This window comes from Vanellus vanellus (genome assembly GCF_965231255.1).
Source record: "Vanellus vanellus genome assembly, contig: SUPER_32_unloc_1, whole genome shotgun sequence".
Classification (NCBI taxonomy): domain Eukaryota; kingdom Metazoa; phylum Chordata; class Aves; order Charadriiformes; family Charadriidae; genus Vanellus; species Vanellus vanellus.
This window is the reverse complement of record NW_028128968.1, coordinates 58,972-78,572: the sequence shown is the minus strand read 5'-3', so window position 1 is coordinate 78,572 and position 19,601 is coordinate 58,972. Positions and strand designations below refer to the sequence as shown.

The following is a 19,601-nucleotide window of genomic DNA, read 5'->3' as shown; positions in this document are numbered from 1 at the left end:
GCTGTGGTGAGTTACTGGGAGCCCTGGGGCAGGCTGTGGTGAGTTACTGGGAGCCCTGGGGCAGGCTGTGGTGCGTCACTGGTGTTACTGGGAGCCCTGGGGCAGGCTGTGGTGAGTTACTGGGAGCCCTGGGGCAGGCTGTGGTGCGTCACTGGTGTTACTGGGAGCCCTGGGAGAGGCTGTAGTGTGTTACTGGTGTTACTGGGAGCCCTGGGAGAGGCTGTGCTGTGTTACTGGGAGGCCTGGGGCAGGCTGTGGTGCGTCACTGGTGTTACTGGGAGCCGTGGGACAGGCTGTGCTGTGTTACTGGTGTTACTGGGAGCCCTGGGACAGGCTGTGGTGAGTTACTGGGACCCCTGGGGCGGGCTGTGCTGTGTCACTGGTGTTACTGGGAGGCCTGGGAGAGGCTGTAGTGTGTTACTGGTGTTACTGGGAGGCCTGGGACAGGCTGTGGTGAGTTACTGGGAGGCCTGGGACAGGCTGTGGTGAGTTACTGGGAGCCCTGGGACAGGCTGTGGTGAGTTACTGGGAGCCCTGGGACAGGCTGTGGTGAGTTACTGGGAGCCCTGGGACAGGCTGTGGTGAGTTACTGGGAGCCCTGGGGCAGGCTGTGGTGAGTTACTGGGAGCCCTGGGGCAGGCTGTGGTGAGTTACTGGGAGCCCTGGGGCAGGCTGTGGTGAGTTACTGGGAGCCCTGGGGCAGGCTGTGGTGAGTTACTGGGAGCCCTGGGGCAGGCTGTGGTGAGTTACTGGGAGCCCTGGGGCAGGCTGTGGTGAGTTACTGGGAGCCCTGGGGCAGGCTGTGGTGAGTTACTGGGAGCCCTGGGGCAGGCTGTGGTGCATCACTGGTGTTACTGGGAGCCCTGGGGCAGGCTGTGGTGCATCACTGGTGTTACTGGGAGCCCTGGGAGAGGCTGTAGTGTGTTACTGGTGTTACTGGGAGCCCTGGGAGAGGCTGTGCTGTGTTACTGGGAGGCCTGGGGCAGGCTGTGGTGCGTCACTGGTGTTACTGGGAGCCCTGGGAGAGGCTGTAGTGTGTTACTGGTGTTACTGGGAGCCCTGGGACAGACTGTGGTGAGTTACTGGGAGCCCTGGGGCAGGCTGTGGTGCGTCACTGGTGTTACTGGGAGGCCTGGGACAGGCTATGCTGTGTTACTGGGAGCCCTGGGGCAGGCTGTTGTTTGTCACTGGTGTTACTGGGAGCTCTGGGGCAGGCTGTTGTTTGTCACTGGTGTTACTGGGAGGCCTGGGACAGGCTGTGCTGTGTTACAGGGAGGCCTGGGGCAGGCTGTAGTGTGTTACTGGTGTTACTGGGAGCCCTGAGGCAGCCTGTGGTGCGTTACTGGTGTTACTGGGAGCCCTGAGGCAGCCTGTGGTGCGTCACTGGTGTTACTGGGAGCCCTGGGGCAGGCTGTGGTGAGTTACTGGGAGCCCTGGGGCAGGCTGTGGTGAGTTACTGGGAGCCCTGGGGCAGGCTGTGGTGAGTTACTGGGAGGCCTGGGGCAGGCTGTTGTTTGTCACTGGTGTTACTGGGAGCCCTGGGGCAGCCTGTGGTGCATCACTGGTGTTACTGGGAGGCCTGGGACAGGCTGTGCTGTGTTACTGGGAGGCCTGGGGCAGGCTGTAGTGTGTTACTGGTGTTACTGGGAGCCCTGAGGCAGCCTGTGGTGCGTCACTGGTGTTACTGGGAGCCCTGGGGCAGGCTGTGGTGAGTTACTGGGAGCCCTGGGGCAGGCTGTGGTGAGTTACTGGGAGCCCTGGGGCAGGCTGTGGTGCGTCACTGGTGTTACTGGGAGCCCTGGGGCAGGCTGTGGTGCGTCACTGGTGTTACTGGGAGCCCTGGGGCAGGCTGTGGTGCGTCACTGGTGTTACTGGGAGCCCTGGGAGAGGCTGTGCTGTGTTACTGGGAGCAGTGGGACAGGCTGTGCTGTGTTACTGGGAGCCCTGGGGCAGGCTGTGGTGCGTCACTGGTGTTACTGGGAGCCCTGGGAGAGGCTGTGCTGTGTTACTGGTGTTACTGGGAGCAGTGGGACAGGCTGTGCTGTGTTACTGGGAGCCCTGGGGCAGGCTGTGGTGCGTCACTGGTGTTACTGGGAGCCCTGGGGCAGGCTGTGGTGAGTTACTGGGAGCCCTGGGGCAGGCTGTGGTGCGTCACTGGTGTTACTGGGAGCCCTGGGGCAGGCTGTGGTGAGTTACTGGGAGCCCTGGGGCAGGCTGTGGTGCGTCACTGGTGTTACTGGGAGCCCTGGGAGAGGCTGTGCTGTGTTACTGGGAGCAGTGGGACAGGCTGTGCTGTGTTACTGGGAGCCCTGGGGCAGGCTGTGGTGCGTCACTGGTGTTACTGGGAGCCCTGGGAGAGGCTGTGCTGTGTTACTGGTGTTACTGGGAGCAGTGGGACAGGCTGTGCTGTGTTACTGGGAGGCCTGGGGCAGGCTGTGGTGCGTCACTGGTGTTACTGGGAGCCCTGGGGCAGGCTGTGCTGTGTTACTGGGAGCCCTGGGGCAGGCTGTGGTGCGTCACTGGTGTTACTGGGAGCCCTGGGAGAGGCTGTGCTGTGTTACTGGGAGCAGTGGGACAGGCTGTGCTGTGTTACTGGGAGCCCTGGGGCAGGCTGTGGTGCGTCACTGGTGTTACTGGGAGCCCTGGGAGAGGCTGTGCTGTGTTACTGGTGTTACTGGGAGCAGTGGGACAGGCTGTGCTGTGTTACTGGGAGGCCTGGGGCAGGCTGTGGTGCGTCACTGGTGTTACTGGGAGCCCTGGGGCAGGCTGTGCTGTGTTACTGGGAGCCCTGGGGCAGGCTGTGGTGCGTCACTGGTGTTACTGGGAGCGGCCCCCGCTCTGGCAGCTGCACCCCACATCTGGCTGCCCCCGCCCAGATGTTTGGTTGCTATGGCAACCGCCACCCCATAAACACGGTGGGGCCGCCCGGACGCCGCGGTCCCCGGGGGGCGTGGGAGGTGGCCACGCCCCCGGCCACGCCCACGGCCACGCCCCCACCCCCCACCCCCGCCGGACCCCACCCCCGCCCCGCAGCGGAGCCGCAGGGACGAGCGGGGCCGGGAGGTACTGGGGATACTGGTGTCACTGGTGTCGCTGGACGTACTGGAGTTGCTGGTGTCACAGGGCTTACTGGTATCACTGGGGTTACTTACTGGTGTCACTGGGCGTACTGGACTTGCTGGTGTTACTGGTTTCGTTGGACGTACTGGACTTGCTGGTGTTACTGGTGTCACTGGGCGTACTGGAGTTGCTGGTGTTACTGGTGTCACTGGGCGTACTGGAGTTGCTGGTGTTACTGGTGTTGCTGGACGTACTGGACTTGCTGGTGTCACAGGGCTTACTGGTATCACTGGGGTTACTTACTGGTGTCACTGGGCGTACTGGACTTGCTGGTGTTACTGGTTTCGCTGGACGTACTGGACTTGCTGGTGTCACAGGGCTTACTGGTATCACTGGGGTTACTTACTGGTGTCACTGGACGTACTGGAGTTGCTGGTGTCACTGGAGCTGCGTATGCTGGGAATGACAGATTGCTGGTGTTACTGGTGGTACTGGAGGTGACTGGACTTACTGGTGTTACTGGTGGTGTCGCTGGAGTCACTGGTGGTGCTGCTGCTGGAGTTGTGGTTATTGGGGTTGCAGGAGCTGCTGGTGTTACTGGAAGTGACTGGAGTTGCTGGACTTACGGTGTTACTGGGCTTACTGGTCTTACTGGAGGTGACTGGAACTGCTGGTGTTACTGGTGATGTCTCACTGGAGACACTGGGGTTACTGGGTGGCTGCTGGAGCTGGAAGCAACTGGAACGGCTGGAGTCACTGGTATTACTGGAATTACTGGAGTTGCTGGGAGCTGCTGGTAGTGCTGGAGTTACTGGTGTTACTGGAGGTGTCTGGAGTTGCTGGCATTGCTGGTGTTGCTGGTATTACTGGGGTCACTGGTGTTGCTGTTGCTGCAGTTACTGAGGTTACTGGAGTTCCTGGAGCAGTTGGTGTTGATGTTGTTGTTGTTGCTGGGGTTACTGGTGTTACTGGAGGTGACTGGTGTTTCTGGTGGTGTTGCTGGGGTTACTGGTGTTAATGGGGTTGCAGCTGGAGCTGTAAGTGACTGGAATTGATGGAATCTCTGGTGGTACTGGAGTTAGTGGTGGTACTGGAGTTAGTGGTGGTACTGGAGTTAGTGGTGGTACTGGAGGTGACTGGAGTCACTGGTGACGCTGCTGCTGGGGCTGTTGCTGTTACTGGGGTTACTGGAGTTGTCGCTGGAGTTGCTGGTGTCTCTGGGGTTGCTGGTGCTACTGGAGTCACCGGTGTTACTGGAGACAGGGGGTAACTGGAGTTACTGGTGCTACTGGAGTTGTTGCTGGGGTTACTGGTGTTACTGGGGGGAATGAAGCTACTGCAGTTAGTGAGAACTGGGGGGTTACTGAGGGGTTACTGGGGAGGTTACTGGTGTTACTGGGTGCACTGGTGCCAGGGCCACACAGGGTTGTGGGTCACAGTGTCTGTGTGTCCCCACGGGTGTCCCCGTGTCCCCTTGATGTCCCCCATGATGTCCGTGTGTCCCCTTGATGTCCCCCACGATGTCCGTGTGTCCCTTAGGTGTCCCCCGTGCATGTCCCCGTGTCCCCTTGATGTCCCCCACGATGTCCTTGTGTCCCTTAGGTGTCCCCCGTGGATGTCCCCGTGTCCCCTTGATGTCCCCCACGATGTCCGTGTGTCCCTTAGGTGTCCCCGTTGGTGTCCATGTGTCCCCCTGATGTCCTCTGGGTGTCCCCCCCGAGTGTCCGGGTGTCCCCCCCAATGTCTGTATGTCTCCTAGATGTCCCCATAGGTGTCCCCTGAGTGTCCCCCATGATGTCTGGGTGTCCCCTGGCTGTCCTCACAGGTGTCTGTGTGTCCCCCCACGGGTGTCCCTGTGTCCCCTGTCTGCCCCTTCAGGATGTCCCCCGTGTGTCACCCGTGTGTCCCCCGTGGGTGTCCGTGTGTCCCCTCTGTCTCCCCCATGAGTGTCCGTGTCACCCCCACGATGTCCGTGTGTCCCCATGGGTGTCCCCCATGATGTCCCTGTGTCCCCCACGGCTGTCCCTGTGTCCCCTGGGTGCCCCTTCATGATGTCCCCTGTGTGTCCCCCCTGGGTGTCCATGTGTCCCTGCGGATGTCCCCTGTGGGTGTCCGTGTGTCCCCTGGGTCTCCCCGTGGGTGTCCATGTGTCCCTGCGGATGTCCCCTGTGGGTGTCCGTGTGTCCCCTCTGTCTCCCCCATGAGTGTCCGCGTCACCCCCACGATGTCCGTGTGTCCCCATGGGTGTCCCCCATGATGTCCCTGTGTCCCCCACGGCTGTCCCTGTGTCCCCTGGGTGCCCCTTCATGATGTCCCCCGTGTGTCACCCGTGGGTGTCCATGTGTCCCTGCGGATGTCCCCTGTGGGTGTCCGTGTGTCCCCTCTGTCTCCCCCATGAGTGTCCGCATCACCCCCACGATGTCCGTGTGTCCCCTTGATGTCCCCCACGATGTCCGTGTGTCCCCGCGCATGTCCCCGGTGTCCCCTATGGTATCCCTCTGTCTCCTGCGTGTCCTCTATGGGTCTCTGTGTGTCCCCACGGGTGTCTCCGTGTGTCCCCACGGGTGCCATCCCTCCCCTCCCTACAGGACCATGACCCCGGGGCTGTCCCTGCTGCTGCTGGCGCTGGCACTGCGGGGGGGGACGGGGTCATCCCCTGGGTCCCCCCCGAGTCCCCCCTGTGGGGCGGCGGCGCTGGTGGCCATCCTGGGCCGCCTGCGGGAGTTGGAGGGACAAGTGCGGGCGCTGCAGGGACAGTGCGGGGACAGCCGGGGACCCCAGGCTGGCACCGGTATGTGGGGGGGACGAGGGGACATGGGGGGGGGGACGGGGGGGACATAGGGGACATGGGGGGCCGCGGGGGCACGGGGACATCATGAAGGGGCATGATGGGGACATCATGGGGGGGATGTGGGGGCGTACGGTGACATGGGGGGGACATGGGGGCACGGTGACATGGGGGGGCACGGGGACATGGGGGAGATATGGGGGGGCCGTGGGGGGGCCGTGGGGGCACAGTGACGTGGGGGGGGTTCGGGGGGTGGGGGATGTGGGGGGCCGTGGGGCCATGGTGACATGGGGGGTGGGGGGGCACAGTGATATGGGGGGACGTGGGGGCACGGGGACATCATGGGGTGGATGTGGGGGCGCATGGTGACATGGGGGGGCCGTGGGGGCACGGGGACACGGGGGGGCCGTGGGGGGGACATGGGGGGGCACGGTGACACGGGGGGTGGGGGATGTGGGGGGCCGTGGGGGCACAGTGACATGGGGGAGATGTGGGGGGACATGGGGGGGCGTGGGGGGCCGTGGGGGCACAGTGACGTGGGGGAGATGTGGGGAGCCATGGTGACATGGGGGGGTGGGGGGGCACAGTGACGTGGGGGGGACATGGGGGAGACATGGGGGCACGGTGATGTGGGGGAGATGTGGGGGGCCGCGGGGGCATGGGGACATGGCGGGGGGGACAGGGGGGAGATGTGGGGCCACGGTGACATGGAGGAGATGTGGGGGCACAGTGACATGGGGGGGGTGTGGGGGGACATGGGGGGCCGTGGGGGCACGGTGACATGGGGGAGATGGGGGGGGACATGGGGGGCAGTGGGGGCACGGGGACATGGGAGGGGGTGGGGGGAGATGTGGGGCCACGGTGACATGGGGGGGGTTGGGGGGCCGTGGGGGGGTGTAGGGACATGCAGAAGATGTGGGGGGACGTAGGGCAGATGGGGACATGGGGGGACATAGGGGACGTGTGACACGTAGGGGGACATGGGGGTTGTGGGGATGTGGGGAGGTGGGGGGGGACGTGGGGGGGGACATGGGGGGGACATGTGGGGAGATATGGAGGGACAGGGGGTGACGTTGGGACACGGGGTGACATTGGGGACCTGAAGGTTGGGGGGACATCGGGGACAGGGGGTGTGTGGGGACGTGGGGGGGGGACATCGGGGGTGATGGGGACATGTGGGGACGTGGGGGGGGTACATCGGGGGTGATGGGGACATGGGGGGACATGGGGCGTATGGGGACATGGGAGGACACGGGGCATAGGGGGGACGTGGGGGGACATTGGGGACATGGGGGGACATGGGGGGACAGGGGGGGACATGGGGGGGTCATGGGGAGGTCGTAGGGCGACATGAGGTGTTTGGGGACATCGGGGGCCATATGGGGGGGGGGGTGTGTGACATGGGGCCATAGGACTTTTGGAGGGACGTGGGGCAACTTTGGCCCACGTGGGGGTGGCACGTAGGGGGCCGTGTCCCCCCCCCTCCGTGTCACCCCCCCCCCCCTTATCCCCCCCCCCCGCAGGACGCACTCAGGCTCGGGAGCTCTGCGCCCCCCCCGGCGGGGAAGACTGCGGCTGCCCCTCCCCCCCCCCTCCGCCCTCCCCCCCCCCGCCCCCCCCGTGTCCCCTCGGCTGCAGTGACCAGGGGCGGTGTCGCGGGGGGCGCTGTCACTGCTTCCCGGGCTTCAGCGGTCCCCTCTGCGCCACCCCCGCCTGTCCCCCCGCCCGCGGCGGCCCCCGCTGCGCCCTCGGTACGGCCCCCGCCGACCCCTTCACCCCACCCCCACCCCCACCCCCACCCCCCCCCCCCGGGATCCCTGAATGTCCCCAGGGCTCCGGCCGGGGTCCCCATCCCAGTGCTCCCAGTGCCCCCCCCAGTTGGAGTCAGCCCTGAGGCCACCTCAGGCTGTCCCCGAGTGTCCCCAGTGCTCCCCAGTGTCCCCATCCCAGTGCTCCCAGTGCCCCCCCACCTCCCTCCCCAGTTGTAGTCATCCCTGAGGCCACCTCAGGCTGTCCCCGAGTGTCCCCAGTGTCCCCATCCCAGTGCTCCCAGTGCCCCCCCACCTCCCTCCCCAGTTGTAGTCAGCCCTGAGGCCACCTCAGGCTGTCCCCGAGTGTCCCCAGTGCTCCCCAGTGTCCCCATCCCAGTGCTCCCAGTGCCCCCCCACCTCCCTCTCCCACTGTAGTGGGCTCTGATGCCACCTCAGTCTGTCCGTGAGTGTCCCCAGTGTCCCCATCCCAGTGCTCCCAGTGCCCACCCCACCTCCCTCCCCAGTTGTAGTCATCCCTGAGGCCACCTCAGGCTGTCCCCGAGTGTCCCCAGTGTCCCCATCCCAGTGCTCCCAGTGCCCCCCCCAGTTGTAGTCCTCCTTGAGGCCACCTCAGGCTGTCCCCGAGTGTCCCCAGTGTCCCCATCCCAGTGCTCCCAGTGCCTCCCCAGTTGTAGTCAGCCCTGAGGCCACCTCAGGCTGTCCCCGAGTGTCCCCAGTGTCCCCATCCCAGTGCTCCCAGTGCCCCCCCAGTTGAAGTCATCCCTGAGGCCACCTCAGGCTGTCCCCAGTGTCCCCATCCCAGTGCTCCCAGTGCCCCCCCAGTTGTAGTCAGCCCTGAGGCCACCTCAGGCTGTCCCCGAGTGTCCCCAGTGCTCCCCAGTGTCCCCATCCCAGTGCTCCCAGTGCCCCCCCACCTCCCTCCCCAGTTGTAGTCATACCTGAGGCCACCTCAGGCTGTCACCCAGTGTCCCCAGTGCTCCCCAGTGTCCCCATCCCAGTGCTCCCAGTGCCCCCCCACCTCCCTCCCCAGTTGTAGTCAGCCCTGAGGCCACCTCAGGCTGTCTCCAGTGTCCCCATCCCAGTGCTCCCAGTGCCCCCCCAGTTGTAGTCATCCCTGAGGCCACCCCAGGCTGTCCCCGACTGTCCCCAGTGCTCCCCAGTGCCCCCCCCCCCCCTCTCACTGTAGTCAGCCCTGATTCCACCTCAGTCTGTCCCTGACTGTCCCCATCCCAGTGCTCCCAGTGCCCCCCCACCTCCCTCCCCAGTTGTAGTCATCCCTGAGGCCACCTCAGGCTGTCCCCGAGTGTCCCCAGTGTCCCCATCCCAGTGCTCCCAGTGCCCCCCCAGTTGTAGTCATCCCTGAGGCCACCCCAGGCTGTCCCCAGTGTCCCCAGTGCTCCCCAGTGCTCCCAGTGCCTCCCCAGTTGTAGTCAGCCCTGAGGCCACCTCAGGCTGTCCCCAGTGTCCCCATCCCAGTGCTCCCAGTGCCCCCCCACCTCCCTCCCCAGTTGTAGTCATCCCTGAGGCCACCTCAGGCTGTCCCCAAGTGTCCCCAGTGCTCCCCAGTGTCCCCATCCCAGTGCTCCCAGTGCCCCCCCACCTCCCTCTCCCACTGTAGTGGGCTCTGATGCCACCTCAGTCTGTCCGTGAGTGTCCCCAGTGTCCCCATCCCAGTGCTCCCAGTGCCTCCCCAGTTGTAGTCAGCCCTGAGGCCACCTCAGGCTGTCCGTGAGTGTCCCCAGTGTCCCCATCCCAGTGCTCCCAGTGCCTCCCCAGTTGTAGTCAGCCCTGAGGCCACCTCAGGCTGTCCCCAGTGTCCCCATCCCAGTGCTCCCAGTGCCTCCCCAGTTGTAGTCAGCCCTGAGGCCACCCCAGGCTGTCCCCAGTGTCCCCAGTGCTCCCCAGTGCCTCCCCAGTTGTAGTCATCCCTGAGGCCACCTCAGGCTGTCCCCGAGTGTCCCCAGTGCTCCCCAGTGCCCCCCCCCCCCCTCACTGTAGTGGGCTCTGATGCCACCTCAGTCTGTCCCTGACTGTCCCCATCCCAGTGCTCCCAGTGCCCCCCCACCTCCCTCCCCAGTTGTAGTCATCCCTGAGGCCACCTCAGGCTGTCCCCGAGTGTCCCCAGTGTCCCCATCCCAGTGCTCCCAGTGCCCCCCCAGTTGTAGTCATCCCTGAGGCCACCTCAGGCTGTCCCCAGTGTCCCCATCCCAGTGCTCCCAGTGCCCCCCCACCTCCCTCCCCAGTTGGAGTCAGCCCTGAGGCCACCTCAGGCTGTCCCCGAGTGTCCCCAGTGTCCCCATCCCAGTGCTCCCAGTGCCCCCCCACCTCCCTCCCCAGTTGTAGTCAGCCCTGAGGCCACCTCAGGCTGTCCCCGAGTGTCCCCAGTGTCCCCATCCCAGTGCTCCCAGTGCCCCCCCACCTCCCTCCCCAGTTGTAGTCAGCCCTGAGGCCACCTCAGGCTGTCCCCGAGTGTCCCCAGTGCTCCCCCGTGTCCCCATCCCAGTGCTCCCAGTGCCCCCCCCACCTCCCTCTCCCACTGTAGTGGGCTCTGATGCCACCTCAGTCTGTCCGTGAGTGTCCCCAGTGTCCCCATCCCAGTGCTCCCAGTGCCCACCCCACCTCCCTCCCCAGTTGTAGTCATCCCTGAGGCCACCTCAGGCTGTCCCCGAGTGTCCCCAGTGTCCCCATCCCAGTGCTCCCAGTGCCCCCCCAGTTGTAGTCCTCCTTGAGGCCACCTCAGGCTGTCCCCGAGTGTCCCCAGTGTCCCCATCCCAGTGCCCCCCCACCTCCCTCCCCAGTTGTAGTCATCCCTGAGGCCACCTCAGGCTGTCCCCGAGTGTCCCCAGTGTCCCCATCCCAGTGCTCCCAGTGCCTCCCCAGTTGTAGTCATCCCTGAGGCCACCTCAGGCTGTCCCCGAGTGTCCCCAGTGTCCCCATCCCAGTGCTCCCAGTGCCCCCCCAGTTGAAGTCATCCCTGAGGCCACCTCAGGCTGTCCCCAGTGTCCCCATCCCAGTGCTCCCAGTGCCCCCCCAGTTGTAGTCAGCCCTGAGGCCACCTCAGGCTGTCCCCGAGTGTCCCCAGTGCTCCCCAGTGTCCCCATCCCAGTGCTCCCAGTGCCCACCCCACCTCCCTCCCCAGTTGTAGTCATCCCTGAGGCCACCTCAGGCTGTCCCCGAGTGTCCCCAGTGTCCCCATCCCAGTGCTCCCAGTGCCCCCCCAGTTGTAGTCATCCCTGAGGCCACCTCAGGCTGTCCCCGAGTGTCCCCATCCCAGTGCTCCCAGTGCCCCCCCCAGTTGTAGTCATCCCTGAGGCCACCTCAGGCTGTCCCCGAGTGTCCCCAGTGCTCCCCAGTGTCCCCATCCCAGTGCTCCCAGTGCCCCCCCACCTCCCTCCCCAGTTGTAGTCAGCCCTGAGGCCACCTCAGGCTGTCCCTGAGTGTCCCCAGTGCTCCCCAGTGTCCCCATCCCAGTGCACCCCCCCTTCCTCTGCCATAGTGAGACCTGATGCCACCTTGGTAGGTCCCTAGGTGTCCCCAGGGGTCCCTGAGTGTCCCCAGTGCTCCCCTGGTGTCCCTGGGGGTCCCCCAAAGGTCCCCAGTGCTCCCCCACTGTCCCCATCCCAGTACTCCCAGTGCCTGCCCACCCCGCCCCTGCCCCCCCCCAGCTGTAGTGGGTCCTGATGCCACCTCAGTATATCCCCACCTGTCCCCAAATGTCCCCAAGCGTCTCCTGTTGCTCCCCACTGCTCCCAGTGTCCCCCTGGCTGTCCCCACCCAGCCATGGTGGACCCTGATGCCACCTTGGTGTGTCCCCTGGTGTCCTCCAGTGCTCTCCCAGTCCTCCCAGTGCCCCCCAGTGTCCTGATCTTGAGTGTCCCTGTGGTGTCCCTGTCCTGTGGGTGCCCCATATCCTGATGTCCTCATGGCTTGAGCGGCCTTGTTCCTTGGGTGTCCCCTCCATGTCCCCATGGTGTCCCCATCCCATGGTGTCCCCATGGTGTCTTGAGGGTGTCCTGTCCTGTGATGCCCCCCAGATGTCCTCACCCCATGGGTGCCCTGTCCTGTGGTGTCCCCAGGGTGTCCCCATCCCATGGGTGCCCCGTCTGGTGGTGTCCCCACGGTGCTGCTGTCCCATGTTGTCCCCAAGGTGTCCCCATCCCTTGGGTGCCTTATCCCATGGTGTCCTGAAGGTGTCCCTGTCCTGTGGTGTCCCCATCCCATGGGTGGCCTGTCCTGTGGTGTCCCCAGGCTGTCCTTGTCCCATGGGTGCCCCCATCCCATAGTGTGCCCATGGTGTCTTGAGAATGTCCCCATCCCATGGGTGGCCTGTCCTGTGATGTCCCCAGGGTGTCCCCATCCTATGGCTGCCCCGTCCCACGGTGTGCCCACGGTGTCTCGAGGGTGTCCATGGCCCATGATGTGTCCCCATTCCCTGGGTGCCCTGTGTCCGTGGTGTCCCCAGGGTGTCCCCATCCCGTGAGTGCCCCATCCTGTGGTGTTCCCGCGTGTCCTCAAGGTGGCCCAGTGCCATGGTGTCCCCAGGGTGGCCCCATCCCACAGGTACCCCAAAGTGTCCCTGCGGCGGCACTCACTGATGGGACCGTGTCCCCGCAGAGATCCCCTCGGTGACACCGCGCTTGGCCACCCGCAACCAGACGTCTTTCCGCGTGACCTGGCCCCGTCCCTCCGTGCCGGTGGATGGCTACCAGGTGGCCCTCATCCCCCTGGTGAGCTGGGGTCGGGGACAGGGGTGGGGACAGGTTCCCAGCGCTGTGGTGGCCCCAACGTGGCCTTCATCCCCAAGATGAGGTGGCATCTGTGGCCACCTGCTGGGGGACACAATAAGGCTGTCCCTATGGTGTCCCCAACATGTCCCCAGTGTGTGTTGTCGCCAGAGCAAGGCAGTGTTCAGGCCACCTCCTGCTGCCTAACTCGGGCACGGGGACATCTCCCGAGTGTGTCCTTTGTCCCCAGGATGAGCTGTGGCGGTGTCACCCATCTGCTGCCTGACTTAGGGATGGGTCCCCCCGTGGTCTTCCCCCATAGTGTCCCCAACGTGTCCCTTGTTCCCAGGATGAGCCATGGTGGTGCCACCAGTCTGCTGCCTGGCTTAGGGATGTGTCACCACATGGTGTCCCCATTGTGTCCCTTTGTCACCGGAATGAGCTGTGGTGGTGTCACCCATCTGCTTGCTTGACTGAGGGATGTCTCCCACCATGGTGTCTCCAATAAGTCCCCAATATGTCCCTTGTCCCCAGGATCTTGTGGCCACCCTTCTGCAACCTGGCTTGGGGACAGGGATGCGTCCCCAGCAGGGATGTACCCCAACATGTCCCCTTGTCCTCAGGATCGGCCACCTGCCTGCAGCCCTACTTAGGGACCAGGACATGTCCCTACCGTGGTGTCCCCCATACGTCCCCAGTGTGTTCCCAACATGTCCCCCAGCCCCAGGACAAGGCGTTGGCTGCAGCCACCTGCCTGGTTCAGGGATGAGGAGGTGTCCTCACCACGCTGTCCCCAGCGTGTCCCCAGCGTGTCCCCAACACGCCCCGGGAGAAGCTCTTGGCTGTGACCGCCTGCCTGCTGCCTGACTCAGGGCCAGGTCCCGCCGTGGTGTTCCCAGCGTGTCCTTGGCATGTCCCTTGTCCCCAGGATGAGCCGGCGGCGATGACCACCCATGAGCTGCCCGGCTCTGCTGCCACCTTCGAGGTGACAGGGCTGGCACCTGGACACACCTTCGAGCTCTTCATCCAGGCCCAGCGGCAGCAGCACCTCGGGGCACCCGGCACCCTGCGCGTCCGCACCCGTACGTGTCACCCGCTCAGGTGTCACCCGCTCAGCGTGGGGACGGGGAGGTGGGGATGGAGACGGGGGTGGGGATGGCACAGGGATGGGGTAGGGGATGGTGATGGCATAGTCACGGGTCTGGGGACAGGGATGGGGATGACATGGACATGGGGACAGCAGGGACAGCATGGGGACAGGGGTGGCATGGACATGTGGATGGGGATGACACGGGGACAGGGGTAGCATGGTCACGGGCAAGGGACAGGGACAGCAGGGACACAGTGGTGAGGACAGGGATGGGGACGGCATGGGAATGTTAACGGAGGTGGCAGAGGGATGGGGACAGGGACAGTGATGGCATTGTCATAGGCAAGTGGACGGGGGTAGCGTGGGGACAGGGAGGGCACAGGGATGGGGGGGGGGCATGGGGACAAGGGTGGCATGAGGAGAGGGAGGGGGACGGGGGTGGGGATGGCATGGGCATGTCAACGGGGAAGGGGACAGAGATGGCACAGGGATGGGGTTGGGGACGGTGATGGCATGGTCATGGGTGTCGGGACAGTGATGGGGATGGCTTGGGCATGGGGACAGCACGGAGCACGTGGGGACAGGGATGGGCACAGGGACAGCGCGGGCACGGGGATGGCATTAGGATGGGGACAGCGTGGGCACAGGCACGGTGACAAGGACAACGTGGGGATGGTGATGGGGAAAAGGGATGGATGGGGATGGCATGGGGACAGGGACAGCATGGTGACAGGCATGGGGACAGGGATGATGCAGGCGTGGGGGTGAGGACAGCACAGACATGGGGACAGGGACAGGATGGTGACAAGCAGAGGGATGGCAGAAGGATGGGGACAGGGAGGGGGATGTCATGGCCACAGGGATGGGGACAGGGTCTGGGAGGGGCACGGGGACAGGGACGGTGCCTGCAGCCTCTGTCCGTCCCCACGTGTCCATGTGTCCCCATGGCTCTGTGGGTCCACGTGCGTCTGTCTGTCCCTGTGGGTCTGTGTGTCCCCTTGGGCCCGTCCAGCTGCGTCTGTCCCCGTGTATCCCCACGGCACATCTGTCCCCGTGGGCCCCTGTGTCCCCATGGGTCCACATGTCCCCACACCTTCTGGTGCTTCCCTGTGCATCCCTCTGCTGCCTGGGTCCGGATGTCCCCAGTCTGTCCCCGTCAGTCCATCTGTCCCAGTCTGTTCCTGTGAGTCTGGGTGTCCCCAGTCTATCCCCATGGCTGTCTCCAATGTGTCCCTATGCGTCCGTCTGTCCCTGTCCCTTCCCGCGTCCATCCTTCCCTATGTCGTGTGTCCCCCCCCCATGGGTCCCCAGGCTTTGGCAGATGGGGACTTTTGGGGACGGGTTGATGACCCCGGTCCCCTTTGCTCTCGCAGTGCTTGCCCAGACTCTGCCCACCCACGGGGGGTCCCCAGGGTCCCCTCAGGGTTCCCTGGGGTCCCCAGCGTCACCATCAGTCCGAGGGTCTCCGGCATCCCCAAGGTCCCCAGTGTCACCAGCATTCCCGGGGTCACCAGGGTCCCTGGGACAACCGACATCACCAGTGTCACCAGATGCATCCTTGGGGTCACCAGCATCTCCAAGGTTTCCGGCATCCCCAGTATCTCAAGGGTCCCCGGGGTCCCCAGCATCCCCGAGGTCCCCAGTATTGCCACCATCCCCAGAATACCAGTCACCGGTGTCCCCAAGGTCCCCAGAGGCACCAGCGTCACCAGTGTCCCCAAGGTCCCCAGAGGCACCAGCATCCCCGGTGTCCCCAAGGTCACCTGCATCTCCACGGTCCCCAGCATCACCACAGTCCCCTGTGTCACCTCCATCTCCATGGTCCCCGGTGTCCCCAGCATCCCCACTGTCCCCAGTGCTCCCGGGTGGCCCATCCCTGCACGACCTGGGGGCCAAGCTTTCCTCTTACAATGGCTCCTTGCTGCAGCGCCTGGAGAGCCACCTCCGGGCTACGAACTTTCCCCTTCGCGGCAACCAAACAGTGCCAGCGGTGGCCCGTGCCATCCTCTCTTACCTTCTGCGCCGCAGCCCAGCCCCGTTGCGTCAGCAGCTCCTCCGCCAGATCCCCCATCCCAAGCCCCAGTTGATGCCGGGGGCTGCCGGCGAGGCTCTGGTGGACCTGGATGGGCTGCGGGGCCATGCAGAGACTGTGGTGATCCGTTACCGGCTCTTGGAAGAGCCGGAGGGGCCCGAGGGGGAGCTACAGGTGCCAGGGGACACGGCAGTGGCCCGGGTGCCAGGGCTGGTGCCGGGGGCCATGTACCGGGTGGAGGTGCACGGCGTGGTGCGGGGGCACGTCTCCAAGTCCTACACATTCCTGGTGACGGCAGGTGGGTGATGGGGATGAAGATGGGGACAACATTGCAGGGGAACATTCCATAACCACCCGCTCCTCTTTTGGGTGCAGGGGTAGGTGGCACCAATGAGCCCCCGGCGGACTGGGAGCAGGTGTATGAGATGGAGTTGACCGAGCCCCAAGGTGCCATAGCCAAAACAGGTACCATGAGGTAGACCATGGCAGCAACGGGAGGGACTCAGGTGTTCAGGTTGATCTGCTCTTGGTAGACAAGTTGGGTGTGGTTGGATGGGTGGACAGAAGGATGGATGCATGATGGTTGGGTGGGTGGAAGGATGGGTGGGTGGGTGGAAGGATGGGTGGATGGTTGAATGGATATGTAGATGGATGGGTGGGTGGATGGAAGTTTGGACAGGTAGGTGGGCGGATAGATGGGTGGGTGGTGGTTGGATGGATGGATGGATGGATGGATGGTGGGATGGATGGATGGATGGTGGGATGGATGTGCGGATGGGGGGAAGGATGGATGGACAATGGTTTGATGCCTGGAAGGTTGCACAGGTAGGTGGGTGGATGGATGGGTGGGTGGTGGCCGGATGGATGAATGGATGGGTGGATGGGTGGGTGGATTCAAAGACTGATGTAAGGGAAAGTGAATAGAAAACCAGGTCATTGAATGGATGGAAGCCTGGACCCTTGAATGGACAAAGGAGTGGACAGATGGGTGGGCTGATGGATGGAAAAATGGACAAAACCCAGAATGAACGGCCAACAGGATGGATGGGTGGATCCAACACCCAGCTGGATCAAAGGGAGGATGGGTGGGTGGTTAGGTGCTTGGAGTCAAGGGTGCGTGATTACACAGGTGGGTCAATGGACAGATTGTTCAGCAGAAGGATGCATGGATGGGTGGATCTTCATGTTCTGCTCTGTGCCACCTTCCGTTGCAGTGCCGGCCCCGCCGTCAGAGGAACCGCCACCCCGGCCCCACTTGGGCGAGCTCACGGTCACCCATGTCACCCCCAACTCCGTCCAGTTGGAGTGGAGTGTCCTTGAAGGCACCTTTGACTCCTTCACGGTGCAGTACAGGGATGGCCAAGGCCAGCCCCAGGCACTTGCAGTTGATGGAGGGTCCCGCAAGGTGACCGTGCCTGGGCTGTCACCGTCCCGCCGCTACAAGTTCAACCTGTACGGGGTGTGGGGTCGGAAACGGGTTGGTCTTATCTCCACTGATGCTGTCACAGGTGAGGGCATCTCTGGGCCCCATCTATGTCCTCTGCAGGCACTGGGTTTGGAGCAAGTCAGGAGCCTTGGCAGGTCCTGATGGGAAGAGCATCTGACCCTTGATTTGGGGCTGGGCATGGGTGCATGCAAGGGTGGAGGGATGGAGGAGTTTGTGTGGAAGGGTGGGTGATTGGAGGAGCGTGTGGGTGGTTGGACAGATGGTTGGGATTGGGTGGGTTGATGGATGATGGGTGATGGATGGATTGGGATGGGTGGATGGATGGATGGTTGGGATTGGATGGGTGAATGCTTGGGATTACATCACAGAATGGTCAGGGTTGGAAGGGACCTTCGGAGATCATCTAGTCCAACCCCCCTGCCAAAGCAGGGTCACCTAGAGCAGGTCGGACAGGAACGCATCTGGGCAGGTTTGGAATACCTCCAGCGAAGGAGACTCCACAACCTCTCTGGGCAGCCTCTGCCAGCGCTCTGCCTCCCTCACAGCAAAGACGTTTCTCCTCATGCTCAGATGAAATTTCCCATGTTCCAGTCTGTGCCCATCGCCCCTTGTCCTGCTGCTGGGCACCACGGCAGAGTGTGGCCCCATCCTCTTGCCACCCGCCCTTTAGATATTGATAAGCATTGAGGAGATCCCCTCTCAGTTTTCTCCTCTCAGTCTTCTCAGCCCCGGGGCTCTCAGCCTGTCCTCAGCAGAGAGATGCTCCAGTCCCCTCATCATCTCTGTAGCCCTTTGCTGGACCCTCTCCAGCAGTTCCCTGTCCTTCTTGACCCGGGGAGCCCCGAACTGGACACAGCGCTCCAGATGTGGCTTCACCAGGGCAGAGCAGAGGGGGAGGAGGACCTCCCTCGACCTGCTGGCCACACTCTTCTTGGTGCACCCCAGGAGACCATAGGCCTTCTTGGCCACCAGGGCACATTGCTGGCTCGTGGGCATCTTCTTGTCCACCAGGAGTCCCATGTCCCTCTCTCCAGAGCTGCTTTCCAGCAGGTCAGCCCCCAACCTGTACCAGTGCATGGGGTTATTCCTCCTGAGGAGCCTACACTTGCCCATGTTGAACTTCATGAGGTTCCTCTCCAGCCTGTCCAGGTCTTGCTGCATGGCGTCAGAGCCTTCTGGTGTGTCAGCCACTCCTCCCAGCTTTGCGTCATCAGCAAACGTGCTGCGGGTGCACTCTGTCCCCTCAGCCAGATTGTTGGACAGGACTGGACCCAGTCGAGGTAGACAACACCCACTGTTCTCCCCTCATCCACCCAGCCGGTCATGCCATCACAGAAGGGATCAGATTGGTCAAGCATGATTTCCCCTTGGTGAATCCGTGTTGACCATTCCTGATAACCTTCCCTTCCTCCTCATGCTTAAAGATGACATCCAGAATGAGCTGTTCCATCATCATCCCAGGGATGGAGGTGAGGCTGACTGGCCTGTAATTTCCCGGGTCCTCCCTCTTGCCCTTTTTGAAGACTGGAGTGACATCAGCTTTCTCCAGTCCTCAGACACCCCTCCTGTTCTCCATGACTTTTCAAAGATGGATGGATTGGATAGATGGAGGGATGCTTGGGATAAGATGGATGGATGGATGGATAGATGGATGGATGGACAGATGGAAAAATGATTGGTGGACTGATTGGCTGGACAGATGACTGGACGGCCGCATGGAAGCATGGGTGGTCAGATGGATATTCAGACTGTTTAAAGAATGAAAGGATGGTTGTCTGCTTGGACAGTTGGGTTCACGGACCCATGAACTGATGTGAGGGAAAAGTGACATGGAAACACGATGAGTGATAGGGTGGAAGGAAGCATGGAGGGGGGGGGGGGGGAGGGGCAGGGGGGTTAGCTGGATGGCAGGAGAGATTCCTGCCTGAATTGCCAGAGAAAGGGATAGTTGGGTGGGTGAGTGGGTGGGTGGACAAGGAGCTGGAGGAATGGGAAGCGGATGGAAAGGTGGATGGTTGGGTGAGTGGTGGGCGGGTGTTTAGGTGGATGGATGAGTGGGTGGTCTGTCCGCAGTGTGCCCTTCATTGTGCCGTCCCTGTCGCAGCTGCAGCTGAGCCAGAGGAGGAACCTCCATCCCAGCCCCGGCTGGGCGAGCTCACGGCCTCCCAGGTCACCCCCGACTCCGTCCAGCTGGAGTGGAGCGTCTCTGAGGGCACCTTTGACTCCTTCACGGTGCAGTACAGGGATGGCCAAGGGCAGCCGCAGGTGCTGCCCGTGGAGGGTGGTTCGTGCAGGGTGACCGTGCCTGGGCTGTCACCGTCCCGCCGCTACAAGTTCAACCTGTACGGGCTGTGGGGTCGGAAGCGTCTGGGCCCCATCTCCACGGACATTGTCACAGGTGAGGGGGGCTGTGGTGACACTGAGGACCATGGGTAAGGAATGTGGCTGGAGCTTGGGCAGGGCGGTGTTTGGATGAATGACTTGATCAATGGATGGATGTATGGATGGATGGTTGGACGGAAGGAATAACATCTGGATCATTGGAGGAATGGATGGGTCGGCTCCTTGGTTGAGTGGACCATGAAGTGTATAGATGGGTGGAGATGTGTATTGATGGGCGGTTTTTGGATGAATGGCTGGGTGGGTGGATGGGTGGATGGGTGGATGGATGGATGGATGGATGGATGG

The 19,601-nt window shown here is 63.3% G+C and overlaps 1 protein-coding gene across 1 annotated transcript in view; it reads left to right on the top strand.

Moving 5' to 3' along the window:
* Window positions 1-3,064: 3,064 nt before the first annotated feature.
* Window positions 3,065-19,601, top strand: part of LOC309682788 (tenascin-X-like) — a 67,103-nt gene continuing 50,566 nt past the window's right edge. Inside the window, exons 1-8 of the mRNA XM_082499730.1 lie at window positions 3,065-3,132; window positions 5,649-5,851; window positions 7,372-7,599; window positions 12,235-12,347; window positions 13,273-13,426; window positions 15,842-15,931; window positions 16,681-17,047; window positions 18,161-18,167. Coding sequence (XP_082355856.1) covers window positions 5,653-5,851; window positions 7,372-7,599; window positions 12,235-12,347; window positions 13,273-13,426; window positions 15,842-15,931; window positions 16,681-17,047; window positions 18,161-18,167 — 1,158 coding nt within the window. The 5' untranslated portion in view covers window positions 3,065-3,132; window positions 5,649-5,652. The remainder of the gene's footprint in view (window positions 3,133-5,648; window positions 5,852-7,371; window positions 7,600-12,234; window positions 12,348-13,272; window positions 13,427-15,841; window positions 15,932-16,680; window positions 17,048-18,160; window positions 18,168-19,601) is intronic.